At 41.7% G+C, this 25182-nt stretch overlaps 1 protein-coding gene across 1 annotated transcript; it reads right to left on the reverse strand.

Moving 5' to 3' along the window:
• Positions 1 to 5000: 5000 nt before the first annotated feature.
• On the reverse strand, positions 5001 to 24093 carry PPP1R17 (protein phosphatase 1 regulatory subunit 17). The gene is made up of 5 exons (XM_004463302.5): positions 23953 to 24093; positions 18620 to 18737; positions 14751 to 14903; positions 13389 to 13541; positions 5001 to 6250 (listed from the first exon to the last, which is right to left on the reverse strand). The coding sequence occupies exons 2-5, from the start codon at positions 18699 to 18701 to the stop codon at positions 6171 to 6173; spliced, it is 468 nt and encodes a 155-aa protein (XP_004463359.1). The 5' UTR covers positions 18702 to 18737; positions 23953 to 24093; the 3' UTR covers positions 5001 to 6170.
• Positions 24094 to 25182: the final 1089 nt, after the last annotated feature.

A 25182-nucleotide genomic window follows, 5' to 3' on the forward strand; every position in this document is an offset into this window, starting at 1 on the left:
AAGGACGAAGGACAGTTTCCAGGATCGCAGCACCAAGGAGGGGCAGTTGGCCCTTAGCTGTACAGGAAAACCTTCAAAGGATTGGGGTTTTTTGAAACAAGGGGTCTCAGCAAAACTCACAGCAAATATGAATTCTCTAGGACCCAGAATGAGATGGCTGTGGCCTCTCTGGAGCTTTGGGACCACAGTCCCAGCGGACTCCTTAGATGTCACCTGGACCAGCAAGGATGGTCCAAACTGAAGATCCTGTTTACCTCCCCTTGTAAGACTTTCAATGCAGTAAGAATAAGGGGCGTGTATTCTCAGGACTGTATAACACAAGGGATTTGGGCTCTGGCCAACTGGGTGGACCAGAACCGTAGGCACAAGGAAAAGTCCACTTTCTATCAGCTCAGGGCTTCCCAGCCTAAGCTGTGAGCATTTGTGGTATAATGTTGACAGGCTGGGAAGATGCATTCCAAATACAGAGAGGTTCCCTCTACAATTAAAAAACAAAAAAGATAGGCCAAAAATGCCTTGTATCAAGGGAACCTAATTACCAAATGCAAAATGACAATAATAAGATATATGAATAATAAATGGTTCCCACAATTGACTGTAAATAAAATTGTAATTTTTTTTACATGATGAAACCAACATCTTAAGTTTTCTCATGTCATTTTGTTAGCTCTCAAATGTCGCTGATGATTGGCATTTTCTCCTCATGCACATAACCACTAGATTGTGCACACATGGTGATAATCTGGCATCTTTGAAAATTGAAGTCTTGAATGTTGGAGCACATTGGCCCCTCCCTATTGTTCAGGTCGAAACTCCCAACTCCAGCATCTTCCAGGTCCTCACCTGGACTGGCCCCTCCTCTAAGCCATGACACTCTTGCTGATCTGTTCAGGCTGTTAGGCATCTGCCCTCCCCCTTCCTCCACCATTGACTCCTGGGGGTGGGAGGATTTGATTGACAGGAAGCTCTGTCCTTGAGGAGGTGGGCTGCTTATGAAGGGGACTGTGTGGTATTGTAGGGAAGACTCAGGGGCACGGAAGCAGATCAGCTTGCTGGGACTTATGTTAACTTTCTACTCTAAAGTGATCTCTAGTCCATAGCAGCTGTTAATCATCTTGTGTTCCTGTAATTAGGCAGAGGGCAGGACAACCTCAGGTTGTCAGGTTTAGCTTCTTATAGAGTTCATTCATTCATTTACTCCTTGATATTTCTCAAGCATCTACATCACGCTAGCCTCTATGGTGCAGAAACAGATACCATCCTTGTATCCATGGTGTTTACCCAATAGTGAGGAGACAGACGTTATTCAGTTACACGAATGCATGCTCATGAAAAGAGCCGAGGACTGCGGAGGAAAGGAACATGGTGGCTTCAGAACACGCATGTAATGGAGAAACCTGATCAGGTCAAAGAGACAAGGAAGCGTTTCCCTGAGGAAGTGGCATTTCACTGAGGTCTGAAGGATGAGCAAGCCCTGTGCTGGGTGGTGCAGGTTTCCGGTAAGGGTTTGGGGGGAGGAAAGGGCGAGAAGCATCCCTGGCAGTATCCGCAGCGTGTGGGAAGATGCCGTGGAAGGAGGGAATGGACGCGGCACATTTTAGGGACTGTGAGGAGGTCAATGTCATTGAAGCACAGAGGAAGAAAGAGCCCACCCCACATCCGGTCCTGTGGTCTGGGGGTGGGGTTTTTGGCTTTATTCCAAGCAATGAGAAGACATTAAGGAGAGGTCCACCCCATTTGTGTTCTGAAAAGGGTCACTCCAGATGCAAACAAGAGAATGTATACTATAGGGTGTTTAGTGAACAGCCAAGACAAAAATAACTTGACTATCCAAAACAGTACCTGCAAGAAGTGATTAAATTTTGGGTGTTGGAAAGTTGGGCATGTTTATTTGTATCCTTAATCATTCATAATTTGAGGCAGAAAGTGGAGGAACGATATAGACAAGAAACTTTTGTGTAACTTACTCCTTTCTGGGTCACTAAAATCTCGCTTTTTAACCTTCTCTATACTCTAGACATTGCTTTAAAGAGAATTTTCAAAACAGTTCCACACAATATAGACAGCACTGGGCTAGGAGTTCAGAGACCCAGCTTCCTGTCCTGGCTTCCCCTCCAACTCATTTTCCTTGGCTACTTAGTTTTCTAGCAATTGCTTTTTTTCCTTCAAGATGTACTTATTTACTTTATTTATTTTCTCTTGTCTGTCTGCTCATTGTTGGCTCACTTTCTCCAGGAGGCACTGGGAACTGAACCCAGGACCTCCTACATGGGAGACGAGTGCCCAGTGGCCTGAGCCACATTTGCTCCCTGCAGGCTGCGGTGTCTGCTGGCTTGTGGCATCCACTCATTTAGGCGTCTGTTCTTTGCAGCAGGGTGCGGCATCTGCTTGTCCTGTTTAGGAGGCACTGGGGCCCAAACCCAGGACTTCCATGTGGTAGGCAGGCACCCAACTGGTTGAGCCACATCTGCTTCCCTAACAATTGCTTTTGAGGATCAAATGAGATGACCTTGGAAATGACTGAATAAATGCAAGGGCTCAGAGCTCACTGTTTAAGTTCTTGATTTCAAATACTCTTCATACATTATTTGACCAATAAATAATAAAGTATATAGCATTTTTCAAGAACTCTAACACATAGTCATAAGAATATGAGTGTCCGTAGTTTACTGTTTTGATTCAGCCCACTCAAAGCACATATCTGATACCAGATCGAAGAACTTCATTGGCTAAGAGGAGCACAGCTGTCTTTCATTTTCTGTTGTTCATTTTCAGGAAGTCTCATGCAACTTCCTTTGAAGAATCCCATCTTGCTGGCAGGACCTGCTATCGTAGGTAAGAGACAATCGATGCTTTTCCTGTTGAGGAAGGTAAGCTGTTATCGTGGGTTTCCCAGGGCAGAGCTGATTTCCCGAGAGTGTATTGTTTTCCCTATATGTGTGTGTACCTGCGGAGAGACTGCTGTCCTGATTTTGGGGTCAGGAATTATGGCCACCATTGTGTTCTGGACCATGGTTAGAAGAAGAAGAGAATATTCTCAGCTGATCCATTTGCTGTGCATATCCACCCACTGTTGGGGGAGTTTTCTGAGTAACAGTGTCGCACTTACAAATGGCTAGTGGCAAGGAAGCCTCATTTACACAAGATAATAGGGATTCTACAAAATCCGTCATGTGACTAGCCTCTTATTCTCAGCTAGGAAAAATAATTGCTGGACTAACTTATTTTCAGAGCCACATGGTATCTCAGACTCTCCTTTTCTAAAAACAACCTGGACAATACAGGCTGAGGAGGGAAAATTCATTTAATTGCATTTAAAAGGAAACACTGCTTGAGTCCTTTATGGTCCCACCCCAGATTGTCCAGCACCAGCTTCTGTCTCTCTAAGTGATAATTAGGCCTTAGAAGTTGGCTGTGTGATCTCATCCATCAGTTTTTAAAGGGCACCTGGCTTTAAAGACAGGCTCCAGTCTTGTGTGGGGCTTTTGTGGGAGAACTAAGTCTCTCATGTCTAGTGCCTCCTAATCTTGACCTGAAGTGGAGTAAATGTGTTCAGAATGAACAAAATTCTACTGGTTTGCCAACTCTATTGGGGCACCTTTAATTAGGGTCTTCTTTCTGAATGGGCTGCCATTGAAAGCTTTTATTTTCTTAATATAACTTAATTATTGGAGGGAAATTCTTGACAATTGAGAAGTGATTTAAATGAAACATAATCTGAGTCATTAAACCTTTACCAGCCCCAAAGAGGGGGCCACACAGAGCAAGAGGAAGTGAGGGGAACTTGACTTGGACCTATGTCACTCCAGCGATGTCCAGGGCTAGTTGGATGCTTTCCCTGGTTTTGCTCCTCACCCTTTGAACGGGACTCTGTTCTGAAGGCCATCTTCCCAGGAGGAGGAAGCTGGTCTTCTAGCTAATGGTTACAAGGAATGTCATCTCCCCACCTGAAGTATTCCTCCAGATGCTGTGAGTAAATTCCACATCATTGCTCTTTGTTCAATACCCAGTTTTTGAGCACCTAGTCTAAACCAGGCAACAGGGATTCAGTAATAAAAAAGACACAGCGCATGTGCCAAAGGCGTCTTAAAATTATCCTATGCTACAGTTGGGTGGAGGTATTTTAGTTTACAAAGCCCTTTGCCAAACATATTTCATTCAATTGTACAATTATGAAGATGGCAAAGTAGGGATTATTATCCTTACTTTAAAGATAGAGAAGGAGACTTGAGAATTGCAGGGACCTGCTCAGTGTCACAGAGCTGGGGCTAAAACCCAGGGCTTCTGTCTCCACAGCCAGCATACTTTCTACCCACCCAGAAGATAAGAAATGGCCAGGACTTTATCGAGCACAGCCCGTGGGCATGGTTGCAGGTGTACACTGTGTTTTATAGCAAATCTGATGGGTGTTGGGTATGTGTGTGTTTTGTGAGCAAGGAACCTATGGTAAAATTGCTGGTAGTGATAAAATCCTGTTGCCCGCAAACCTGTCATTGCTTTGGGTTTCTTGAAGACTTCATCGTGGCCTATTTCACCTGCCTTAGAAGCTGTGATTGGGGCCATCAGAGCAGGAAGGGAGCAATGGGGATCCCAGTGGTGAGAAAGCATTAGGAACGCAAAGTGAGGGTCTTCAGTGGTGGCCCCAAATTCCAAATGCCTTCAGGAGTCTGGAGAAGGGTGAAGTCCTGAGTGAAATAAGCTGAGTGGGGCATATGGCAAACTGGAGAAGAGCATCCCTTTCAAAGGGCACCAGCGTGCAGCTCCAGCCCATGGCTGCTGTGCTGATAATCAGCCCCAGGGTTGCCAGATCTGGAAATGATTTTATCCCAGAGAATCTGCAAATCCAAGTTTTATATAAATTTCTTTGATTATGAAATAGTTTTAGCTAATTGGAACATTTTCAAACTGCTGTGAGCCAAACAAAACTTGTGAAGTTCTCTTTTGCCATGTCTGAGTCGTAACTAAATAGGGTATTTTTAGGAGAAACGTACCAAGGCATGGAGATGTGGACAGGGGCATCTTTATTACTGGCAGGGCCCTGTATCTTCCCACCTTTGTGAGGAGTACAGACAGACTGAAGGAATTAACATATTTTCAGAGTTGGGATATTTGTATGTACATAGTTTAAAAACTACCACTCTTACATGTGACTTGTTTGAATAGCTGCCTTTCTTTTAACAGTAGTTCTCACCTTTCCCAATGTCTGTCCTCTCATAAGTACCCACAGATTGCAAGCTTGGGCCAGGGTTATGCACAAATCCCTGTCCCCTAGCCAACACCCTGCTTCTGTCCTCCCACCCAAGAAAGACCTACTAGGGCCTAAATTAGTGAGAGTGCTAAAAATGTAGGAATGATCCTCAATTAACCTTAATCGATTTATTAAAATTGTAAATCAAACACAAACTTTGGTATTTTACCTAGCATTAGTAATGGGTCATTTGTAACCCAATTCATGACTGTCAGGACAATGTGGTTAAAAACTATTACTTTAAAAATTAGAACTATATATGAGGATATATTGTTAATCTTCCCAGATAGACCAGCACTCTCTGCCTCTGGTATTTTCAGCCAAGGCATTGTTAGCTGGGTTGACTCCTCTATCTCACATGTTTACTTTTAGGGTGTCTGTTAAAAGGATTTTAGGAATGTCATCAGAGACCCTTGGACTGTTGAGATAAGACAAGAGAAATAGAAGACTGCACTCTTCAAAGCAGTCTTCAAACATCCTCACTTCCCTCCCTGGCAATGAGGAACCCCGACTCGGACTGATATTTGGATGATGTTAAGTCAATTTCTCTCCAACCAAATGACAAAATAATGGAATTCCATGTTATCCATGTCCTTTGTTCCATGATTTGATAGAGAAAACACAGAAACTGAACACTAGAACTTTCCCTGATATTTCTTGATTTAGGATGATCTGCTTCATTTCCACCTCATTGGAATATGAAAGTTCAAGCAGTGAGAATAACACTGAAGAGAAACCATACTCAAGGAAGAACAGAAACAAAGAGGTGACCAGCAATCTGAAATAGTGTCTCGTGGGGAAAGGCGTCTGGGTCTGAAAGGCAGACTATGACAAAATGAGAGCAGAAACGAGTCTATTTTTTTCTAGGTTACCATAGGGAACCAACCTAACCTATTTACAAGTGGTCTTAGGGGAAACATCCTTAAATAGCTGTCTTGTCACCATCCTTTTCATCATCTTCCGTGATCACTTTCGGTCTCTCGTCCCTGAGCAGTCTAACACCTGCAAAACAAATCGTAGACCTGCGATTAAGTGCCTCTAATGAAAATATTAGACAGCCTTAAGGCATAGACACAGCACACAAGAGCACAGCAACCCAGAAACCTTTCAGTGCAAAGCTAACTACTAAACCAATGGAGAGAAGAGAAGCTGGGTGGCCTCATTTGGCCTCCCCAGGGGACCTGTGGTTCAGTGGTGACGTGCATCCTGGGAGTCGGCACATGGGAGTTTGAGGCAGTCTTCATCCTCTTCTCTAAGACCTGCTTCTAAGCTTACAGCATAGTAAGATGTAGAGTATGGATTTGGTGGATTCAACTACTTTGGCTTCTAGTTCTGCCACTCACTTAAGGCATGTTGGGCCAGTTAACATTGTCATACCTAAATTTTCTCATCGTTTAAGTGAGGATACTTATTTTGAAGATCAAATAAGGTGCATGTGACGATGCTTAGGACAGAGCCATACCTGCAAGTAACTGATAAGAACAGTTCCTCCTTTCTTTTACTCTTTGCTATATTGTTTTCTTCGTAAAGAAGCTGATATGCTTCATGAAGTCCAAAGTCAGAACATTTTGGGGACATTTGGGGAAAATATTGAGCTGAGCCCCTGGACATATCATTTCCAAACATCAGCAGTAGATGATAAAGTTGACATGGTTCAGAGCAAAACGAGAAAATAAGGATGAGTAGTGAGATTTTCATACATATACATGTAGCCATATGGCTACAGTTTAAAAGGCTATTCTTTATTTTGAGATGATTCTTTTTCTTCTTTGGGGGGTTAAAATATCTTTTTTTAAATGTAACTTTTGGGATGTTAATTGTTTTTTTCAGCATCCTTATCAGGAAAAATAAAAAGTTGTTACCCTTACATTGGGCTCCACAATATTTTGCTTTTAAAAGGTTATTGGTCTTTGAAATTCAAAAGTCTGAGTGCAGTTTCATGAGCCTACCAGCCCAGAAAACTGAGGAGGTTTGGGTGGTTCTCCTAATCCTCAGAAGTGTGTAAAGTAGGGTCAATTTAATATAAGGGCAAAAGGAAGCTGTGATTCAAAGCCAGTCTTGCATGATTTCTTTCATCCCACAGCATCCTTGCCCTCATTGCCTTGCACCCACCCTCTGTTCATAATTAGAGACTTTTCAGTTCATGAAGAGTTTCATAGAAATTTAAACTTGAAGGAGAGAAGCTGTGCACCACAAGAGATTTTCCTACCAACTGGACTCCATTCAACAGCAGCAAATTACTGAAAACTGTGTGTTGATCTTAATGACTATTCATTTGATTCAGTTCCTAGTTTATTCATATGGGTTCTTTACCAATTAGCTAATATTTATTGAAAGAGAAAAATAATTTCAAGAGGCTGGTTGAAACTGAGGCTTTTACATAGATCGTTTATGAAACACAGTGGAAGATATTTTCTCTTATACTAGCTTCATAGAGGTTTGGATTTGTATTTGGAATTAACACTGAAATGTAGGGGAGCATAGAGTTAGCTATGCTGAACCACCAAACTTTCCATCCTTCCTTCCTTGATCTTTCTTCAAGGTAAGCCAAATTAGGGTGGATTCAAAATGGGTAAGAGCCTTTACACTCCCAGATTCCAGCCACCTTTCTGGTTGCTTTGGATTCCTTGAAACCTAGTCATGTAAGAACTTGGAGAGGGGAGGGGAAGGAGGCCTGGGATTTCAGGAATGGGAAGGAGCCAAAGTGGACTGGGTTTTCCACAGGGGCACAGGAGACAATTTCAAATGGAAAGTGAACTAGAATTTTATATTAATATAGCTAAGCATTAATTTTAATGTCTCATTATGAAAAAAATGTACATGATAGCCCATCAGAATCTTGTTTCACGCGTTATCATTGCTTAGGAAGAGGTACAGGCATAAGTCGATAATATCTATGTGTCATCACTGCATTCTTTTTCTTGATGCTTCATGTCATTGATTTTCCTCATTTGAAGATGACTGAGGTTTGAGAGACTCTGATGTGGTTTAACCCCCTCCTAATCCTCATGCTAATCTATGGGAAGCAGGGTGTCATTGAAGGAATGTAAACTTTAAAACCGGAAAGTTTTGCCTTTTGTGGTCATTCAGCTTTGATCAGGTCTCTGAACCTTTCTGACCCTCAGTTTATTCCTCTGTAAGGCTGGAGAAAAAATAATGTGTATCTCTCACAGGTATGATGTCCCCAGATAGACTTAGGCCAACATCCTTTTATGCTCCAACCACACCTTGCATGAACCTCTTTACAACCAATTTTTACATCACAGGAACCATTAGACAATACATTCTTCTCCCTTCCTAAACTGTGAGATTCTCAAAGGATATTTCTAACATGTAGCTCAGGAATTGGAATGGAATAGGGATTCATTAAATGTCAGTGGCTTTCCCTTCTTCTTCTCTTGATATAGGAGAGTTTGAGGAGTTGCTTGGGCTTTTTGTTGGAGTTTGATGTGGTTTAAGGCCAAGGCCATCAGTCCATGGTCTCTAAGAGCTGACTGACTTTGCAGCAAGCTGTTTTAGAATCATGGTCCCATCTCAAGGCACCTTCTAAAGCTGGTCACCCACATTACAGGTATGTACTTCTGATCCAAGGAAGCTTGAGCTAAGACAACATCTCTTCTAGAAACAGATGCTCTAATCCCAGCAGGACAAAGAGGTGTCACTTTCAAAGAATGTGTCAGTCCCTTTCCTTTATACAAATATAGAATTTTGAGGTTTGATCTCTGAAGATGCCCAGATGTTTGTAGCTCATGGACCAAATTTCCAGGAGACTCCCCTTCAGTGTTTCCAATCCCATTTTCTTTACTTCGCCTGGTTCGTTTTCCACGGTCCTACTTTAAAGACTCTTTCTCCCTTAAACAGAACTTGATTCCCCAGATCTGACCAATCACAACCAGAGCTTCCTTCCAATACAGGGAGCCAGGGCAAACTGCGGTCTCGTTAGGAGCAAACCTTGGGCTGGCAGGGAAGCCTGCCTGGGAGGACTTCTTATTGAAGGGTTGTTCTGGCAGTTGAAAGTCCTTAAATAAGCTCATTAACCTAGGGGAATGATGGTAGTTAGCAAGAGATTTAGTGGAGAGTGAATCCTTGTCCAGTTTTCACTTGCCAAGGGCTAATGAGGGGGGAATCTCCAGGGTGCATTTGTCTGTGAGTTCCTCTCAACACCCTTATTAGAATCAATGTGAGTCTCTCTAACCATCTGCCGAAGGCTCTCTCCTTATCAGCTTAACTAGCATTTCAATCACTGCCAAATCTTTAGATACTAAAAGCCTCTTCAAAAATAGTTGTTTAGCTAAGATGCTAATAAAAGCTAGGATCATAGAACCAAATCTATAATTGCACATACTTATAGCACCGAGACTTGCTGATTCAAGGAATTCCGTAATGTGTATAGTCTATGGGTGTACTGCTTCCTCCTCCCACCTGGTTTACTCTGCACCATTTGACAAACATTTTTTATTTGGTTGGGAAGCTGCTCTCTCAGGATGTAAATAGTGGCATGTAGGTAGCATCCGTTGCCAGATGGACAGAGCTCAGCACTTTAGGAAGTTCTTTGAATCAGCTGGTTTACATGGAGAGGTGAAACGCTGTGGCTAGGAAAATTCTCACCTTCACAAACAGATTTGACTTCTCTCCAAGAAGGTAAGATTCCATGGAGACTGGAAGGAAACTAACATTTACCAAGGATTTCCAATATGCCAGGAACTGTGCTAAGTGCTCTATAGACTGTATTTATTCTAACGACCCTAGAAATTTATGGTCTTTATTTGATGGATGGAGGAAACAAAGGAGACTCTCATATTTATATTAATTTCCCAGGGCCACACACACACATACACACACACCTACACACACAAAGCAGGGATCATAGCCAGGCTTTTCTGACTCCACAGCCCCGTTCAGTCTTTGTGCTAGGGTGACTCCCTGCTCATAAATATTTCTTGGCCTCTACTGAGTCTTCCCTAGGACTTCAGTAATGTGCAGAAAAGCATCCGTCTCCATTAGGAAATGTAGAATTGTGATTGCCAGAAAGAATATCAAATCAGCAGATACTTACTGAGCACTGACATGTGCAAGAGATTGGACTAGGCTTTGAGGTCAATGCCAGAAAGAGTCATGGCCCAGTCCATGTGAGTTTATCTAACAAATTGCTGAGGTCAGGCAATTTAAATAGCAGCTGCAATAATAGCAACGACAATAGTAAAGACAAAACGAAAAGAGATGACAATGTTTTGGGTAATTGCACTTCCATGACTAATAAATAGAGAGTGAGTGCAGTATAGAAAGGATCCTTTTGGACTTGGAGGGAGTGGTTGGTAGAGGGTTTGAGCTGGCTGGGCCTTGAAAGGTGGCTGTGACCTGGTCAGAGACCGAGCTTGGGGGACTGTGTGGTAGGCTGGAGGCCCAGGGTAGCTAAGAAGGCACATAATCTACCCTGAGGCAGGTTCAGATGCTCCTAATTGGTCCTTGGTCCACTTCTCTAGAGATGCACCTTCTTATGCTCCCTGCCTCTTTGCCTGGTTCTGCTCCTTAATTGAAAATCAGAAAATATGTGACCCTGTCCGTACCTCTATTTTTCTCTCATTCTATTTAGGTCCAACAATCTTTGACAGAGGCAAAAAAAGAAAGGGTGGAAAGGCTTATTTAAGTATGTACCATTCTAAGAAAGCATTTCTCATATTGTAGCATACTCTATAGAATTACTAGACTGATAGGCAGAACTAAAAATAAGCTCTATAGTAAGTAGATTGGAGCTGGGTTATAAGAAGTCAAACAGATTCCTTTACTGCAGGACATCTCAGAATCTTTGTTATTCCAATAACATTCTGAATTTCTATTATAGAAATATCACCACTTAATTCTTTCTTCCCATTAAGAAACAGTTGGAATTAACAAAAATTGTGTCTATTGGCTGTTATTCTTGGGTAGTTATACCGAGATCCATGGACCTCTTTCCCAATAGCAAAGCTACTCTGAAAGAAGATAGCATAATGACAAAGAATTATTTGCAGAAAGCTCCTTTGGAATATCATACTGATTTGCTCCCATGTTTCTGTTAGAAATAAAGAACAGCTATGCACTTCATGCCATACATGACGTAAAATGTCTGTGAATAGATATTTCCACTGACCCTACTTTAATGAGATATGTAGGAGTCACTGAAGGCCAACAGGGAGATAATAGAGGGAGGCCTCAGAATCTACCCTCTCTCTGAACAAAGCATTTCACGATGCCCAACTTGGCTGGCTGTGAGTTTTAAGAAAACCTCTCTATTCTGCTTCAGGTCCAAATATTTATTTATCTCCTCCATCTAGACTGCAAACTCAAAGAGGGCAGGGCCTTTTTTCAATGTTGTTATCTGTTGTATTACCAGTACTTGAACAAAGCCTGGCACATAGAAGGTACCCAATACATATTAATTGGATAAAAGCCAAAAAACTCCCACCTCAGGGCTCTTGAACTTGTTCCCTTGCCTTGAACACTTTGCCCATTTATCCCCATGGCCCCCTTCCACATTTTCTTCAGGTCTCTGCCCAAATAGCCCTTCCTCAGAGATGTCTTTCCTGCATCTAAGCAAGCAATTACCATCTCTCTTTCCTCCCCTACCTGGCTTTAATTTTCTTCATAGTCTTTATCCTTAGCAGATGTTCTATTATCTATTTATTACTGCCTTTCTCCCAGTACCAGTGTTTAGAATATAGGAGATAGTCAATAAATATGTGTTAAAGGGTGAGTACAGATTAAGAAGTGGACTTCTGCATGTCCCAAACTTCTTATAATTTTGGCACATTTTTATTGTCTCCGAAGCTTGCATGTAGTTGTTGCTCAGAAAAACTGATCTCTAGAAACGTGTGTTTGTATGTGAGAGAGAGAGGTGAGAGAGAGGGAGGGATAGAAGCAGAGAGAAGGAGAAAGAGAGGGAGAAAGAAGGAAGAGAAAGTGTAAGGGTGGGAGAGTTGGAGGGAAGAAGAGGGGAGAGAAAGAAGAGAGAGAGGTGTCACTGAACTGTATTTTCCTCGGGTAGGGTTACATACTCATCATCCCACCATAAATCCCATGGAACTTATAATATAATAGTATATAATATAATATATAATATAATAACCAAATTTCATTTCTCCCCCAAAGTATTCCTTCTGGATTGCTATAATGCTAAAAGTTCAAATCACAGGATAGTACAATGAAAAATGACCAAGGTTTGAGCACCAAGGTTTGAGCACTCTGCCACATAATAGTGTTTGATCTTCAGCAATTTGACCTATTCATCTATTAATCTAATCACTCAATCATTGATCCAATCAACCAGCCATTCATCCATCAAGCCATTGATTTCAGGCCACACTAGAATTTAGACTGGATGAGAGAGTTAATTAAATTCTTTCACAATTTCTTTACTGTACAGGGAGATAATAGCTACACTTTGGTGTTATTCAGTTGATTTTTAAAAAGTCATGAGACATGCCTACCCCAGAACCTAACATTTAGTTTGCACTCAATAAACATTAGTACATTTCTTTCTTTGTCACTCTCTACCAGTATAATTTATGTGTGTGTGCTATCACATATGCTTATCATGAATATAAATGTCGTATTCCCCAACTGGCACATAGACTTCTCAGGGACAAGGACTGTACCTAATGACCCTTATAACCTAGGGCAGGGTAATAGTTCAGTAAGACTTTTTCTTTGATTTGACACAAAAGGTAGCTGTTACTATATCTCCCCCACCCCACCCCCCTCTTCCTCTTTTACTTTGAAGATTTTGTCAGTTCTCCCAGGCTTCTTGGGAGAATCAGCCTCAGCCACTATCCATGGCAGATTTGTGGGGGAGGAAGTAGGAGTGAAGCATGTATTTTAACTCTTCTCAAGGACCCACTGTTGCATGGGCTCAGTGAATTTGACCGGTTCTGCTGAAGCATTGGCAATGTTCTCACCCTCCCCCATCGCCAGGCCAGCCCTTGGAGAGCTGCCAGCGAAGATAAACCAGAAAGACAGCCATAAACGGGACTTCTCGTCGGAGCCGGCTGGTGTGACCCAGCCCGCCGGGCCAGGGCACAGGCCATGCCCGTGGCCCCTCCAGATGGTGAGGCTGCTGGCCTGCTCCCATCACCCGGCACATGCCCTGCCCTTGCTCTTTTACCTGCTGCAAAGGGGGGGATGTGTAGAGCAGGTGTGTCTTTTCTCCTTGGCTTTTTCTGTTCCAGGTCAGTGTTATGAAGAGCTGGATTCATTTTGCCCTTTGGGTGTCTCTCTTGGACATCATATCTTTTAATTAAATGTTCTGAAAGCACACCTGGATGGTTATGGGGACAAAGGAAGAGACAGGATCAAAGACATATGTCCTAATATGTGGGGACTCTGTATACATATTTGTATAATACACACAGCCGGTGAATATAGACAACATAGCTTCTCTAAATTATTTTAATAATAGAACTTTCTTTATGCTAAGAATTAGCATTTATCAAGGTTAAGCAGTGGAATATGTTCTGGGCAAAAGGCTTTACATGCATGATTTCATTTTAGTTTTATAACTTCTGGAGAAATTTCATATTACTACCACCATCACCTCTCTACGTGAGGTAGAGAAATGTGCCCAAGGTAGCACAGCTCATCACTTAATAACTCGCTAAAAGCAACCTCCTGTGAAACTTTCCACAATTCACTGCCCAGACTGAGCTCCCATAGTCCTTATCCAAGAGCCTCCATTGTGACATACTTTTTATTGCATATTTCAGTTATTTATGTAGTTCTGTTATTTCTTATACAACAGAATATTCCTTTCCCAAAAGATCTGTGTTTCATTTAATACTTTGATCACTCAAGGTGTTTTGTGCAGAGAGAGGGTATGAAATAAATGACTGGGGCGGGGGGGGGCGGTGGGTGGAGAGGGAGAAAAAGAAATAATGCAAAGAAAAGCTTTTGGTAAGAAGAGAGTGCTACATGTCAAACCCAAGTGTGTTATAGAGACACGTTAGCTCCTCACCAAACTGTTTGCTTTCCTTCTGGGTGCACAGATGGGCCACATTTTCCAGTCTCCCTTTGAGTCAGGGGAGGCCTTATGCTGGAGGGTAGTGATGTGAGCCAGCTAGGGGCTTTGCATGTAAGCCTCCCTCTCAATCTCCCACTCAGTCCACCCCCTGCCCCGTGGCTGCTGGGTGTTGCTGCTCATGGTGACTTGGAAGCCAGGGGTTGGTGATGTCAGAACCTCCATCAGCCTGGGGTCCCAGATGACTGCTTGGAGCAGAGCCTGCCTTCCCCACTTCCATCTGACACTATTGGTGAGTGAGCAATAACCGTCTATTGTGTTTAAGCCACTAAGATTTTAGAATTTGTCTTTTAGAGCACCTGGCTGTGTCATAACTAATACAAAGGTGGGGAGTGTACCAATTACTTTTTTAAAAATACCCAAATATTTAAGGAAAAAGCTGTAAGATGCATACAACATGGTAGCAAGTGGTTTTCCTGTATAGATGTGTGGACCGACCTCATTGTCCGTTACCTGGTATAAAAGGAGGGATGTGCAGTGCCGGTGTGTCTTTCCTCCTTGGCTTTTTTTGATCCGACTCGACGTTCTGGGTGGTCTGGACATTTTTCCCCTTTCTTGGCTTCTTTTTGAGATCACAATCTTTAATGAACTGGTCAGAAAGATCATCTTGATAGAATACATGAGAAAAAAAGAAAATGAAATGAGTAAGGATCCAGTGTCACACGGGTTGATTTTCAGTTACACCTGATGATAGACTACAGAACATTTGGTCTATAAAAGAAAAATAGTTAATTATTTTGGCCTCTTCTACAGAGAACTTTAGTGGCCTTGCGTGAAGACATGCACTAAAATGGGAAACTAGTATTATGTAAAATCCCAAAGAAGGAAAACTCAGATGGGATGGATAATCAAGGCAAAGAGGAACTTTAAAATATGGTTAGCTCAGTCACACAATGAGTTGGATTTAAATTTCTGATAGGCAATAGATCCTCTATGTGAAATGCACCTTTTCAAATTCCTTTCCTCAAGACTTGCTCTCTTTGAAGATCTCAAGAACCATTATGAAGTCTTTGGGTCTTTTAAGTCTTGGGAAGTGTCCCAGGGATTCTTAGTAAATTCGTCCCTTGCCTTCGTTTCTGTGGCCAGCCAAGTCCTGGTGATGATTTAGCCCTGGGCTTCTCCACTTGGCTTTTCCCTGCCCCCTGGACTTCCAACTCTTCTGCTATTTTTCTGTCCTAAACCAAGGTCCTATTTGTTTTCTTATTCATCACTTTATTTTTCTCAAGCCCCTGTATTACCTCACTAAAGCTTTTGAAGCTGGTTTCTATACCACTTTTATCAGAAATTGTTGTATGCAATTGTCTTAATTTGCCAGGACTGCTATGACAAATACCACACAATGGGTTGGCTCAGACAACAGCAGTTGTTGCTTGCCACGGTCCTTGGGCTTTTCCATCACGTGGCAATCTGCCTCATTCTGTGGCTTCTTCTACATTCATGTGCAGTTTCCTTTGCTTGCAAGGACTTCAGCCACGTTGGATTAAGGCTCACTCTCATTCAGTTTGGCCATACTGTTATTATTAATAACATTTTCTAAGGTCCTATTTAGAGATGCGTTCACATCTAAAGGGATGTGGCTTGAGACTTGAGCATGCTTTTTGTTCAGTCTCCAACAGTAATTTTTCCAATGCTATCACTCCATTTCCTCTGAAGTATTTTCTCGATTCTTATACCTCTCGGCTATAATGTTGTTCTCCTTTGAGCTTCTGTGTCATTGCTCTAGCCCTTATTCATTGTTCTATAATCATTTATCTCCTGCTCTAGGCAGAGCTTTCCTGGAGGTTAAGGACTATATTCTTATAATTTTATTGTTCATTGCTTCTCCCTCCAGCAGGTACCCCATCAATGCATGTTGAATGGATGAGTTTTTAAGAGAAATCAGATTCATCTGAGTTCAAATCTGGACTCAGTCACTTGGGGGTTCTATGTACTTGGTCTTAATTTCTAGTAATTTTGATATTCTCAAATTTGAAATTGGGGATAATATTAAATCACTCTGTGTGTATAATATATGCTATGCTAAGAGAGAGAATTAAATTTGTTAATGTTTGTAAAGCACCTGCTATATTTGATACACTGCCAATGCTCCATAAATGGTCATTCACTCTGGCTTTTGCACACCCACCAACCTTCCACAAGGCCCAGAGGAAGCCACTGTCTTCATGAGTTTTCTCATATCCACTCCCGTCCTGCGTGCTCTTTCTCAGTATCTGAACGGCCATAGCGTTTGTGCTCATGAAACATCTTAAAAAGGTGATCTCATTACTATTTCTGCATATGTTTTTCAGCCCTCTTAGATGACACATCTTATCTTTTTTCTCCTTAGGCTCAATGAATAAATGTTAATTGAATATGTGCTTCAGTGAATGAACTAAAATATGTTATGTGTACAGAGCTGTTCTGTTAGGATTCAAGCAGCCACCAGGCAATGGTAGTTATTTGTCTTCTCTGGAATCACTAACTATAGCTTGGACAGTCTGGCTGTCTCTACAAATATGAACTAATATGGGGAAATTAGGAGATTAATTGGATCTTTAAACAGACCCCTCCTTCCTCCTCCTTCCTCCCTCCATCCCTCCCCTCCTTCCTACTATATTCAGGCAAATTTCTTTAAAATGTCAAGGAGGATTAAATGATAAATCAGTGTCAAATTTTTTCTCTTCAGTTTTGTGGGTCTAGACATAACACTCATCATTTATGTATTCAACAAATATTGATTATGCTCCTACTGTATGCCAGGCCTTGTGCTTAGGTTCTAGGCATAAAGAGATGAGCAAGAAATGAGCCTAGCTTTCAAGTTGCATATGTTCTATTGGTCTTTATGCCTGAGTAATCTTTTATTTTGGAAAGTCCAACATACACAAGGAACCTACCACTAGAGTATTTAGTAACCATCCATTGCTGTGCCTGCATCATCAAAAGATCACTATACATAACCAAAGGAAGCAAATGGCATTCTCTTCAGATGCGTTTAATAGTAATTGATATTTCTGTTCACCTCAAATATTTTTATAATTTCGTTCATTCTAATTTAATGAATATTTATTGGGGTTGTACCACGCGTACATACACAAAGGAAGGAGGTGGGAGAGGGACTTTATTGAATGCCACCCATGTGCTCGGTGAGTTCACAATCATTTCACACATACTCCAGTTTGTGGGACGGGACATCTCTGATTTATAAGTGCCTCTGCTTTACTAGTTGTTAAATATGAATATCATCCCTGCACAGTGTCTTGTTTAGCTCTCACATCAAGCCCACAGGGAATTTACATTATTATGTCCATTTTGCAGATGAGGAAACTGAGGTTCAAAAGGCCATGTGAAAAGCTGGAGATCACACTCTTGGCAAATCATGGGATTTGGGATTAGGACTAAACCCAGGCTCTTGGGACTATGTATCTTAATGCCTTGCTGAAAAAGCAATTTTTAAAATTTGTTACCAGGTGACAGAGTTGTTTTGTCCCCGTATTATATCCTCCATAGACTTCTGTGATGTGAATGCATGAGTGTTGCTCAGAATGGGCACTGGCCAGCTGTGGGGTCTCTGGAGGTACAGACTGTGTGTGGACCTCTCATTGGTCACTATTCAACCCCAGGACGCTTGTTCAATATACAGAAAGCAAGACTTCTGCTTCAATTTTGACTTTTACTTCAATTGCACTTTATCCCATTTTTGGAGAAATCCCTGAACATAAAATATCTCGATGGCAAATGGGGAAAAAGGAGAGGAGGGGTGAGTCATAACCAGGCAAGGCATAAACAAAGGCTATGAATATGCAAAAGATCCATCCATCAAAAGTGTGAGTGTCTCATTTTTAGAAATGGGTCGAGGCAGAATTGTTTCTGGTATTTTCATTACAAAGGTTATGCAAAAAGTCAGTTCTGGAAAGGAAACAGATTGGCAATAAAGCAGAAAAAGGCTATTTAAAATTCTGTCTTGATAGGCAAAAAGAGATATTTGAAATATTTTATTGGCACTGCACATGGGGTGTAAGTGTGCTAGAAAATACTAGGAACAAGTTATACTGCCACGTTCCATTTATTGCCTCAAAAATGCTCTGACTGGGACTCTGTCAGACCCCCAAAAAGAGGACAATGCATTTCTCTCTTTTTGAACTCTAATGAACTTCTCTCCAGTGCTTCAGCTAATATTTACCTGGCAGACTCCACAGCCCTGTGGCTATTTGCCTGTCCATCTGGTGTTGGCTGCCACCAGAAGGCACACTCTATTAGGTTTCAGGGGGCCTTGCCTGCAGACTGAGTGGCAGGGAAGCCCCCTTTCTGATTTCCATCTCTGGCATTCACACTGGAAAGTTTACCTAAATGGCTGCAACGAGGGTCTAACTTGTCCAGTCTGTCTTCTGAGAGTTCCAGTGGCTGCATTTGCTCAGTGGACATCATCAAAGGAGGGCGGGCGTGTGTATTTCTTCTCCGGCACTACAGAAATATAAGAAAAGAGTCCGTTGATTTGCCTTCTGTTCTTTTATTCATTTATTTCTTAAATAAATATATTTATTGAGCACTTACTATTTTGCTCCCAATTCATTTGTGCTTTTCAAGTCTGCTATTTATACTTAGCTATTAGACACTATAAACTGGAGATTTAAACCAGAAGAGAATGAGTCTCACATGCACAAACACACACACACACATAGATTTATTGGTAATTGTCTTTATCAGATGGCAATATTTTCCCTTTGTCAAAGGCACTTAGGGAAATTCAGAATGAACGAATTAGAATTAGAAATTGGTTAGCCAAGAGCTACAGAAAATCTCGATTAGCCCTTGCTATATTCTCTCCCTCAACTTCTGCAAAGTAATGTCATGCTCACTTCACAGATGAGGATACTGAGACTTAGAAAGTTTAATAGTTTATTTAGTCACATATTTACTAAGTAGCCAAGTCTGGATTCAAATCCAGTTCTGATGGCTTCCAATAGACCCTAGAGTCTCCTAAACACAGAATGAATCCTTTGAACCAGGCTTTTGGTTTTCAACCATTATATTCTATATTTATAAAGTAATGAGACTCCCTTTGCTCACCATTTTACAATGGTGGTATGAGCCTGGTAGGAGAAAATCTAGGTCTAGGTCTATTATTTTCTCCCTAGAGATTCCGGACATTAGAGCGAGTCTGTTTCTCTTCCCCTCTCTCCATCCTCCATCTTTCATGGACCACAAAGCCATTGAAATTTCCAGAGCTATTAGTTGTAACCCTTGTCCAGGAGGAATGGAAATCCAGAATGGATGTGTGTCAAATCTGAATTAGAAATGCATTAGCTGAGATTTATAGGAAATATTCATTAGAGCCTGCCTAAATTCCGTTTCTTGAGTTCCTTATAGATAATTTATTACTTGTGTCCTACCATGGCAAAAATGACTGGAGAGGAATAAATATGATTAAAGTGACCCATCGGATTCTTTCTTCCTAGATTCCTGGGTCATTGGCATACAGACCTGTTGTGTTAACATTTCAAGATCACAGAATGAGTCCAACTCAGTTGTCTTCTGAGGACTGAGCCATCCTTCTCCGGGAAGCCTGGAGGGCTTCTCCGGCCTCTGAGATCATCCTACAGCAGATGGAGCCATTAAATGATCACTTGAGCCTGGCTTTTAGTGTCACTCTGAGCAGACTGATGGTTCTGAGTGACTTCAGCAGAAATCAATTTTGACCATTGTTTTTAGTTTATGTGTAGAGCTACTGCCAATTCCCAGGCCCATAAGGAAGGATGCTGTCCAATTGGCTTGGGCTAGCCCCCACCAACTTGAGCAGAGAGGAAAGCTATGGAAATACCACTAGGGATGAATGGGCTCAGGGCTGAGGTCTGGAGACAGTCACAGCCTCAGACATGGTCCTGTGCACCTAGTTAAACCAGTCTTCCTCCTTTGTGGGCATAGAGCTGTGGGCCCAGTCATGGGGGCTTAGTGTGGAAAAGAACTCCATGGAGGACCTGGTTAATATTCATTCTCCACAAGAAACTTAGGCTCAAAGAGGTTAAAATGTCCCACCGTCAGTTACCCAGTTAGAGGCAGAGGCAGCCCTTGAACATAGACCCCCTACCTTCTACTCCATGTGGCAATAGCACCCCTCTCCTTCTCTCCCACCTAAGGTAAGCCGTTCTTTATACTTGGACTCTGTGGTTGCTCCTTGGTGCCCAATAGCTGGATATTTAATTTGGACCTGAACTTTTGAATCAAATAGACCTAAGTTAGATCTCAGCTCTTTTACCAAAAAGCCATATCACTTTGATGAAGTTGCTAAACCTTAATGGTGTAGTGACGGTAAATGGAACCCAAGGGCAGGGTAATGATTTTTGCCCTCTTCTTCCAAGATAGTGCCACTCTGCTAGAAATTTCAAAGGCTAGCATTATTGTAGTGTCCCCATAGATTGACACCCAGGGAAATATGTCTCCATTGCCCACTCTTACCTTCAGTTTTCTTACCTGTGAAATAGAGACAATAATATCTACCTCATAGAGTCACCATGAAAATTACATGCTTTGCTGAATAAATGTTACCCATTATTATGAAACACTGTCTAAACTCTGCTAGCTATCTGGCTAACAAAGGCTCACTCTTTAATTGAAAAAAATCTATTCAGTTTTTATCTGGGTGTTAAACCATGGAAGGACCAGCCTTCATCTGAGAAAAATGGCTATTTTCCTACTAGACTCCAGAGATATGAACTGTACAAGGGTAAACTATATCCTTGCAGTTTTCTGAAAACATGTTGATAAACTTCAACATGCTGGAAGTTTCTAGACAAGATAAGGACCACCAATGATTAGCCATAAAACTGACGCACATGTCCTCTACAAATACCAAATATTGTCTATAGGGAAAACCGTACAATTTTTAATCACTGTAAGTAACAGAATGACGGTTGAGATCCACCAAGCCTCTGCTCGATAGGGGCCTGAGAGATGATTTCCAGATTTTGGATTTTATATTCATCAAATATGCTGTGCTGGGCAAGGATGTGCTTTGCCCATGGGGATTAGAAGACACTTTCAGCATAGATGATGTCGTGACAACCTTTTGGCTGGTAAATCTTCACACAGAGAAAAGAGCAAGAGTGTGGAGAGTGCTATTTGGGTTTAGCATCACCTTATTAATCACTGTCATTTGACTTGCCTGTTGAATATTAGTATAAGATGACCCCATCTCCCCACCCTCTCCTCAGTGAGAAGGGTGCTCTTTCTGATCGAGGCATTGTAAGATGTGAATTGGTCTAGTTCTTGAACTCAGAAATGGAGGCACTTATAAATCAGAGGTTCCTACCTCAGCCCTGCCTATGAATTTCCCTCTTTAATTCACTCTCCTGTGTTAGCAGAGGTGCTCCACACTTGTTGTGCTACCCAGGGAAGCTGTCATCATCAACCTCAGCAGCTCCCTATAATCTGGGGACTTTCTGGGACGCTTGCTCTTTTTTCAGACCTAAATACCTGGTCACCTGGGTCTTTAGATTCCAACTAAAAAATTAGGGTCTTAAAAGATGCTTGGCTGACACTTTGCATTCAGGGTGTTTCATATGTTGTTCTCTAGTGCAAAGATTTATGACCCTTTTACAATTCTTTTGCCACTTTTGATTTGGTGTGGTCTCTGAGTTTTCACGTCTACACAATGTGCACCTTGGGCAGTCACGACAATTGTCTGTATAGGCCCACCCACCCTCATCTGGAAAGCCTGAACCCAAATGTGCTATGGAAATCAGAAGGCTTTTATTATGTAACAACCCAGAGGGGACTCAGGAACACCAACAATCAAATACATCAATAATACCTCTGCAGCAAAAATACGAATATTCACACTAAATGATATAAACTACCAAAAAAACCCATTTCCTTTCAAAGGTCAGATTTTGCCACCAAATGAGCTTGTGCTGAACTTATTAGGAAAAACAAGAAACTTCTGTTTTTCAGAATTTTTCAGATTTCTTAACTGAGGATAAGGGATTGTGAATTTTACTTTTTTCCTTACTGGTTTTTGAGAGAATGTGGGTGGCTGAGTGTGGCATATACAAGAGAACAAGGGATATGATTTCAGGGGTTTGAAGGAGGTTTTCAGAACCCCAGAGGCTAAACTCACACGTCTATCTGTCTATCTCTTGCTAATACTTAAATTCCTTTTCACAAGGGAGAGAGCCATTCTTTTCAAAGGGAAACTTGTAAATACGTGTATCATTGAGAGAGGAAATACATTAACTGGTGTCACAATACACAGGGGTTGTTCATGACAAAGGTCTCCATCTGTTTTGAGAGCAAGAACTGATAGGGCCAGAGAAATAGGTGGCAGGGAGGGAGGCCCACTAAGTGTAGACAGTCCAATACAGCACAGCAGCCTGGGGAAACTGAGGATGCATTTTGCAGAGGCCTGCCTCCCCTAGCTCCAGGCTGTTCTCTGCTGGGGTGGCCATCAGTGCCGTCTCTGGAACTGAAGAAAGACTAGTCGCTCCAGTTAAGAGCAGAAGGTGGTCTGGGCATATTGCTCTTGTTCTGAAACAGTGAGTACATTTCTTGTTGGATATTAGAATATGCAGTTTAACTCATGGACAGAAAGTTCTTTGCTGACTGTAAGCATTTGATACTGTGAGGCAATATGAGATAGAAGCACGTGTTTGGCTGCCTTACCATTCCCTAAGCTACTTGAACTTAGGAAAGTTAGATGTTCCTTTAGAAATATAGTTTCCACATCTGAAAAATGGGGTGACAGTGGCTCTTCTCCAGGTTTGTTGAGAATAGTACTACAAAATGTGTGTAAAACTTCCATCTCAGGTCCTGGCTCTGCTAATACAAGTATGACTTGCCTCCTTTTGCTCCGCCAGTCCTCTCCTTGTGATTATAATTTATATATACTTATCTACATTGAGCCATTAGAATCGAAATCATTTCATAGTCCCATATCTGACTTTCCGTGAAGCTGATAATGAGATTAGAACAGTCCAAAGAACAAACCAACTGTGAAATACCATTCCAGGTCTCAGGAAAGTGGTGACACTGACTCTCAGAAGCAAGCTGACTCTCAACTTAGGCTTGCAATAATACGTTGAAGAATTTTCCAAAAGTAAGAAGATCGAGATTTACTTGATGTCATAAAAAGTTAGAAGGTTATATCCACAGCCCAATGTGGTGTCTGGTTAGTCTATCCTCTGACTGCAAAATCCCATTACCTTTGTCAAACCTCTTCTTTGATTGCAGTTTGAATTCAGGTCAAAAAAGTATCCAATTTAAAAAACCAAATTTGTTCATTTAGAAGACCTGAATTTGGAGTATTCCTTGAGGAGCAACTAACTTAAAGTAGGGCATGGAGAGGTTTTTGACGAGCATACTTAGCCCAACATGGTAAAGGAAGACTTGATCCCTTGTGGATATCCTGACGCACCAATGTTCATCTTGAAACTCTACAATTTAATTTGCAAAGACTTGAGACTCTTAGTAAACTCAGGACCCCCCCCCCCTTGAAAAAAATGCCTTGAGAGTGGTGACTTTTTCTGCCTCCCACCTAGCCCCGGCTAACCCTCTCCACAAAGCACAACCCTGTGCCACCAGCTGCAACTTTCTTTGCCCCATCAACTATAAAGAAGTGGCAACTTATCAGAAACTTGCTTTTCTCTCCACAAAAGTTCTTGGAGTAAAATTTTGAAACACTTACCAATCTGTGCAGGCAGTGGGATGAGAAGGAGGCAAGAAACGGGGAGGGTGTGCTTGCTAGTCTCCTCTGCTGCTGTGACTGCTCTGCTCAGCTTCCGCTCCTCTTATCTCGGGAACAGCTGCTGCTGTTGCCATGGTGATGCTCTGTTTCTCAGGCGCCAGGGCAAGGGGGATGGAGAGGGAGAGGACGAACTATCCGCCACTGCTCTCTACTGCTGTAAGTGTCCATTAAAAAATACAATACACAGAGTCGTGCTTTGAGTACCTGGTGTGCATGCGATGCCAGAGAAATCCAGATACACCAGCTGCGTCCTTTATTCTTCATAACAAACCCATGAAGTAGCTTTGGTGGCCCAATTTTTGCAAATATGGAAACTGAGGTATGGAGAGATGCACTTACCCAAGAAATCCACAACAAAATTTTACCCTCTAATCTATTTGACTGTAAATTCAGAGTATTTTTACTCACAACTACCGCCTTGCAGCATACTATGAGAAGAAGAAGAGTTGTAGTAACCACTAACCTTACGTAATGCTGTACCCCCCATGCCAGTCTTAGGAACACTTAACACATAGCAACTCATTTAATCCTCGTATCAGCCTTGTGAGATGAGCATCTTTCTCATCATCCGACTTTACTGATGGGAAGCTGGGGCACAGAGTTGTGAAAGACCCTGCCCAAGACCTCACCACGGCTAGTAGATGGTGAGGCTATGGTTTGAATCAGGCGATTAAAACCTAGAGCCCATTCTTTTAATGATTTTGCTGTAAGGCTCACCAAAAAAGTACATTTCAAAGAGAAATAGCATGTAGTAAAGAGAAACAACTTCTAACTACACAGGTTGGAGAGCGGAGACCAGGAAAATGTTGCTTCTTGAAAGGAATTACACCAAATGCTCCAATATTGGGAATACAATGCACCCTGTGAAAGGCTAGGGGCCAAAGGAGTTTTTTTTATTTTTATTTTTTAAAAATTAATTTATTGAAATATATCACCCACACACAAACATATATAATAAGTGGATAGTAATAGTTGTGAACTTACAAAACAAACCTATATAATATCATATGGGACTCTCATAACTGCCCTACCACCAACACCTTACATTGTTGTTAAACCTTTTTAACTAATGATTAAAGAGCATTGTCAAAATATTACTACTAACTAAAGTATTTTCCCCCAACCCTCCCTATTATTATTATCTTGATGTCATTTACATATGAACATACA

This window comes from Dasypus novemcinctus, chromosome 5 (assembly GCF_030445035.2).
Source record: "Dasypus novemcinctus isolate mDasNov1 chromosome 5, mDasNov1.1.hap2, whole genome shotgun sequence".
In the NCBI taxonomy this organism is placed as follows: Eukaryota; Metazoa; Chordata; class Mammalia; order Cingulata; family Dasypodidae; genus Dasypus; species Dasypus novemcinctus.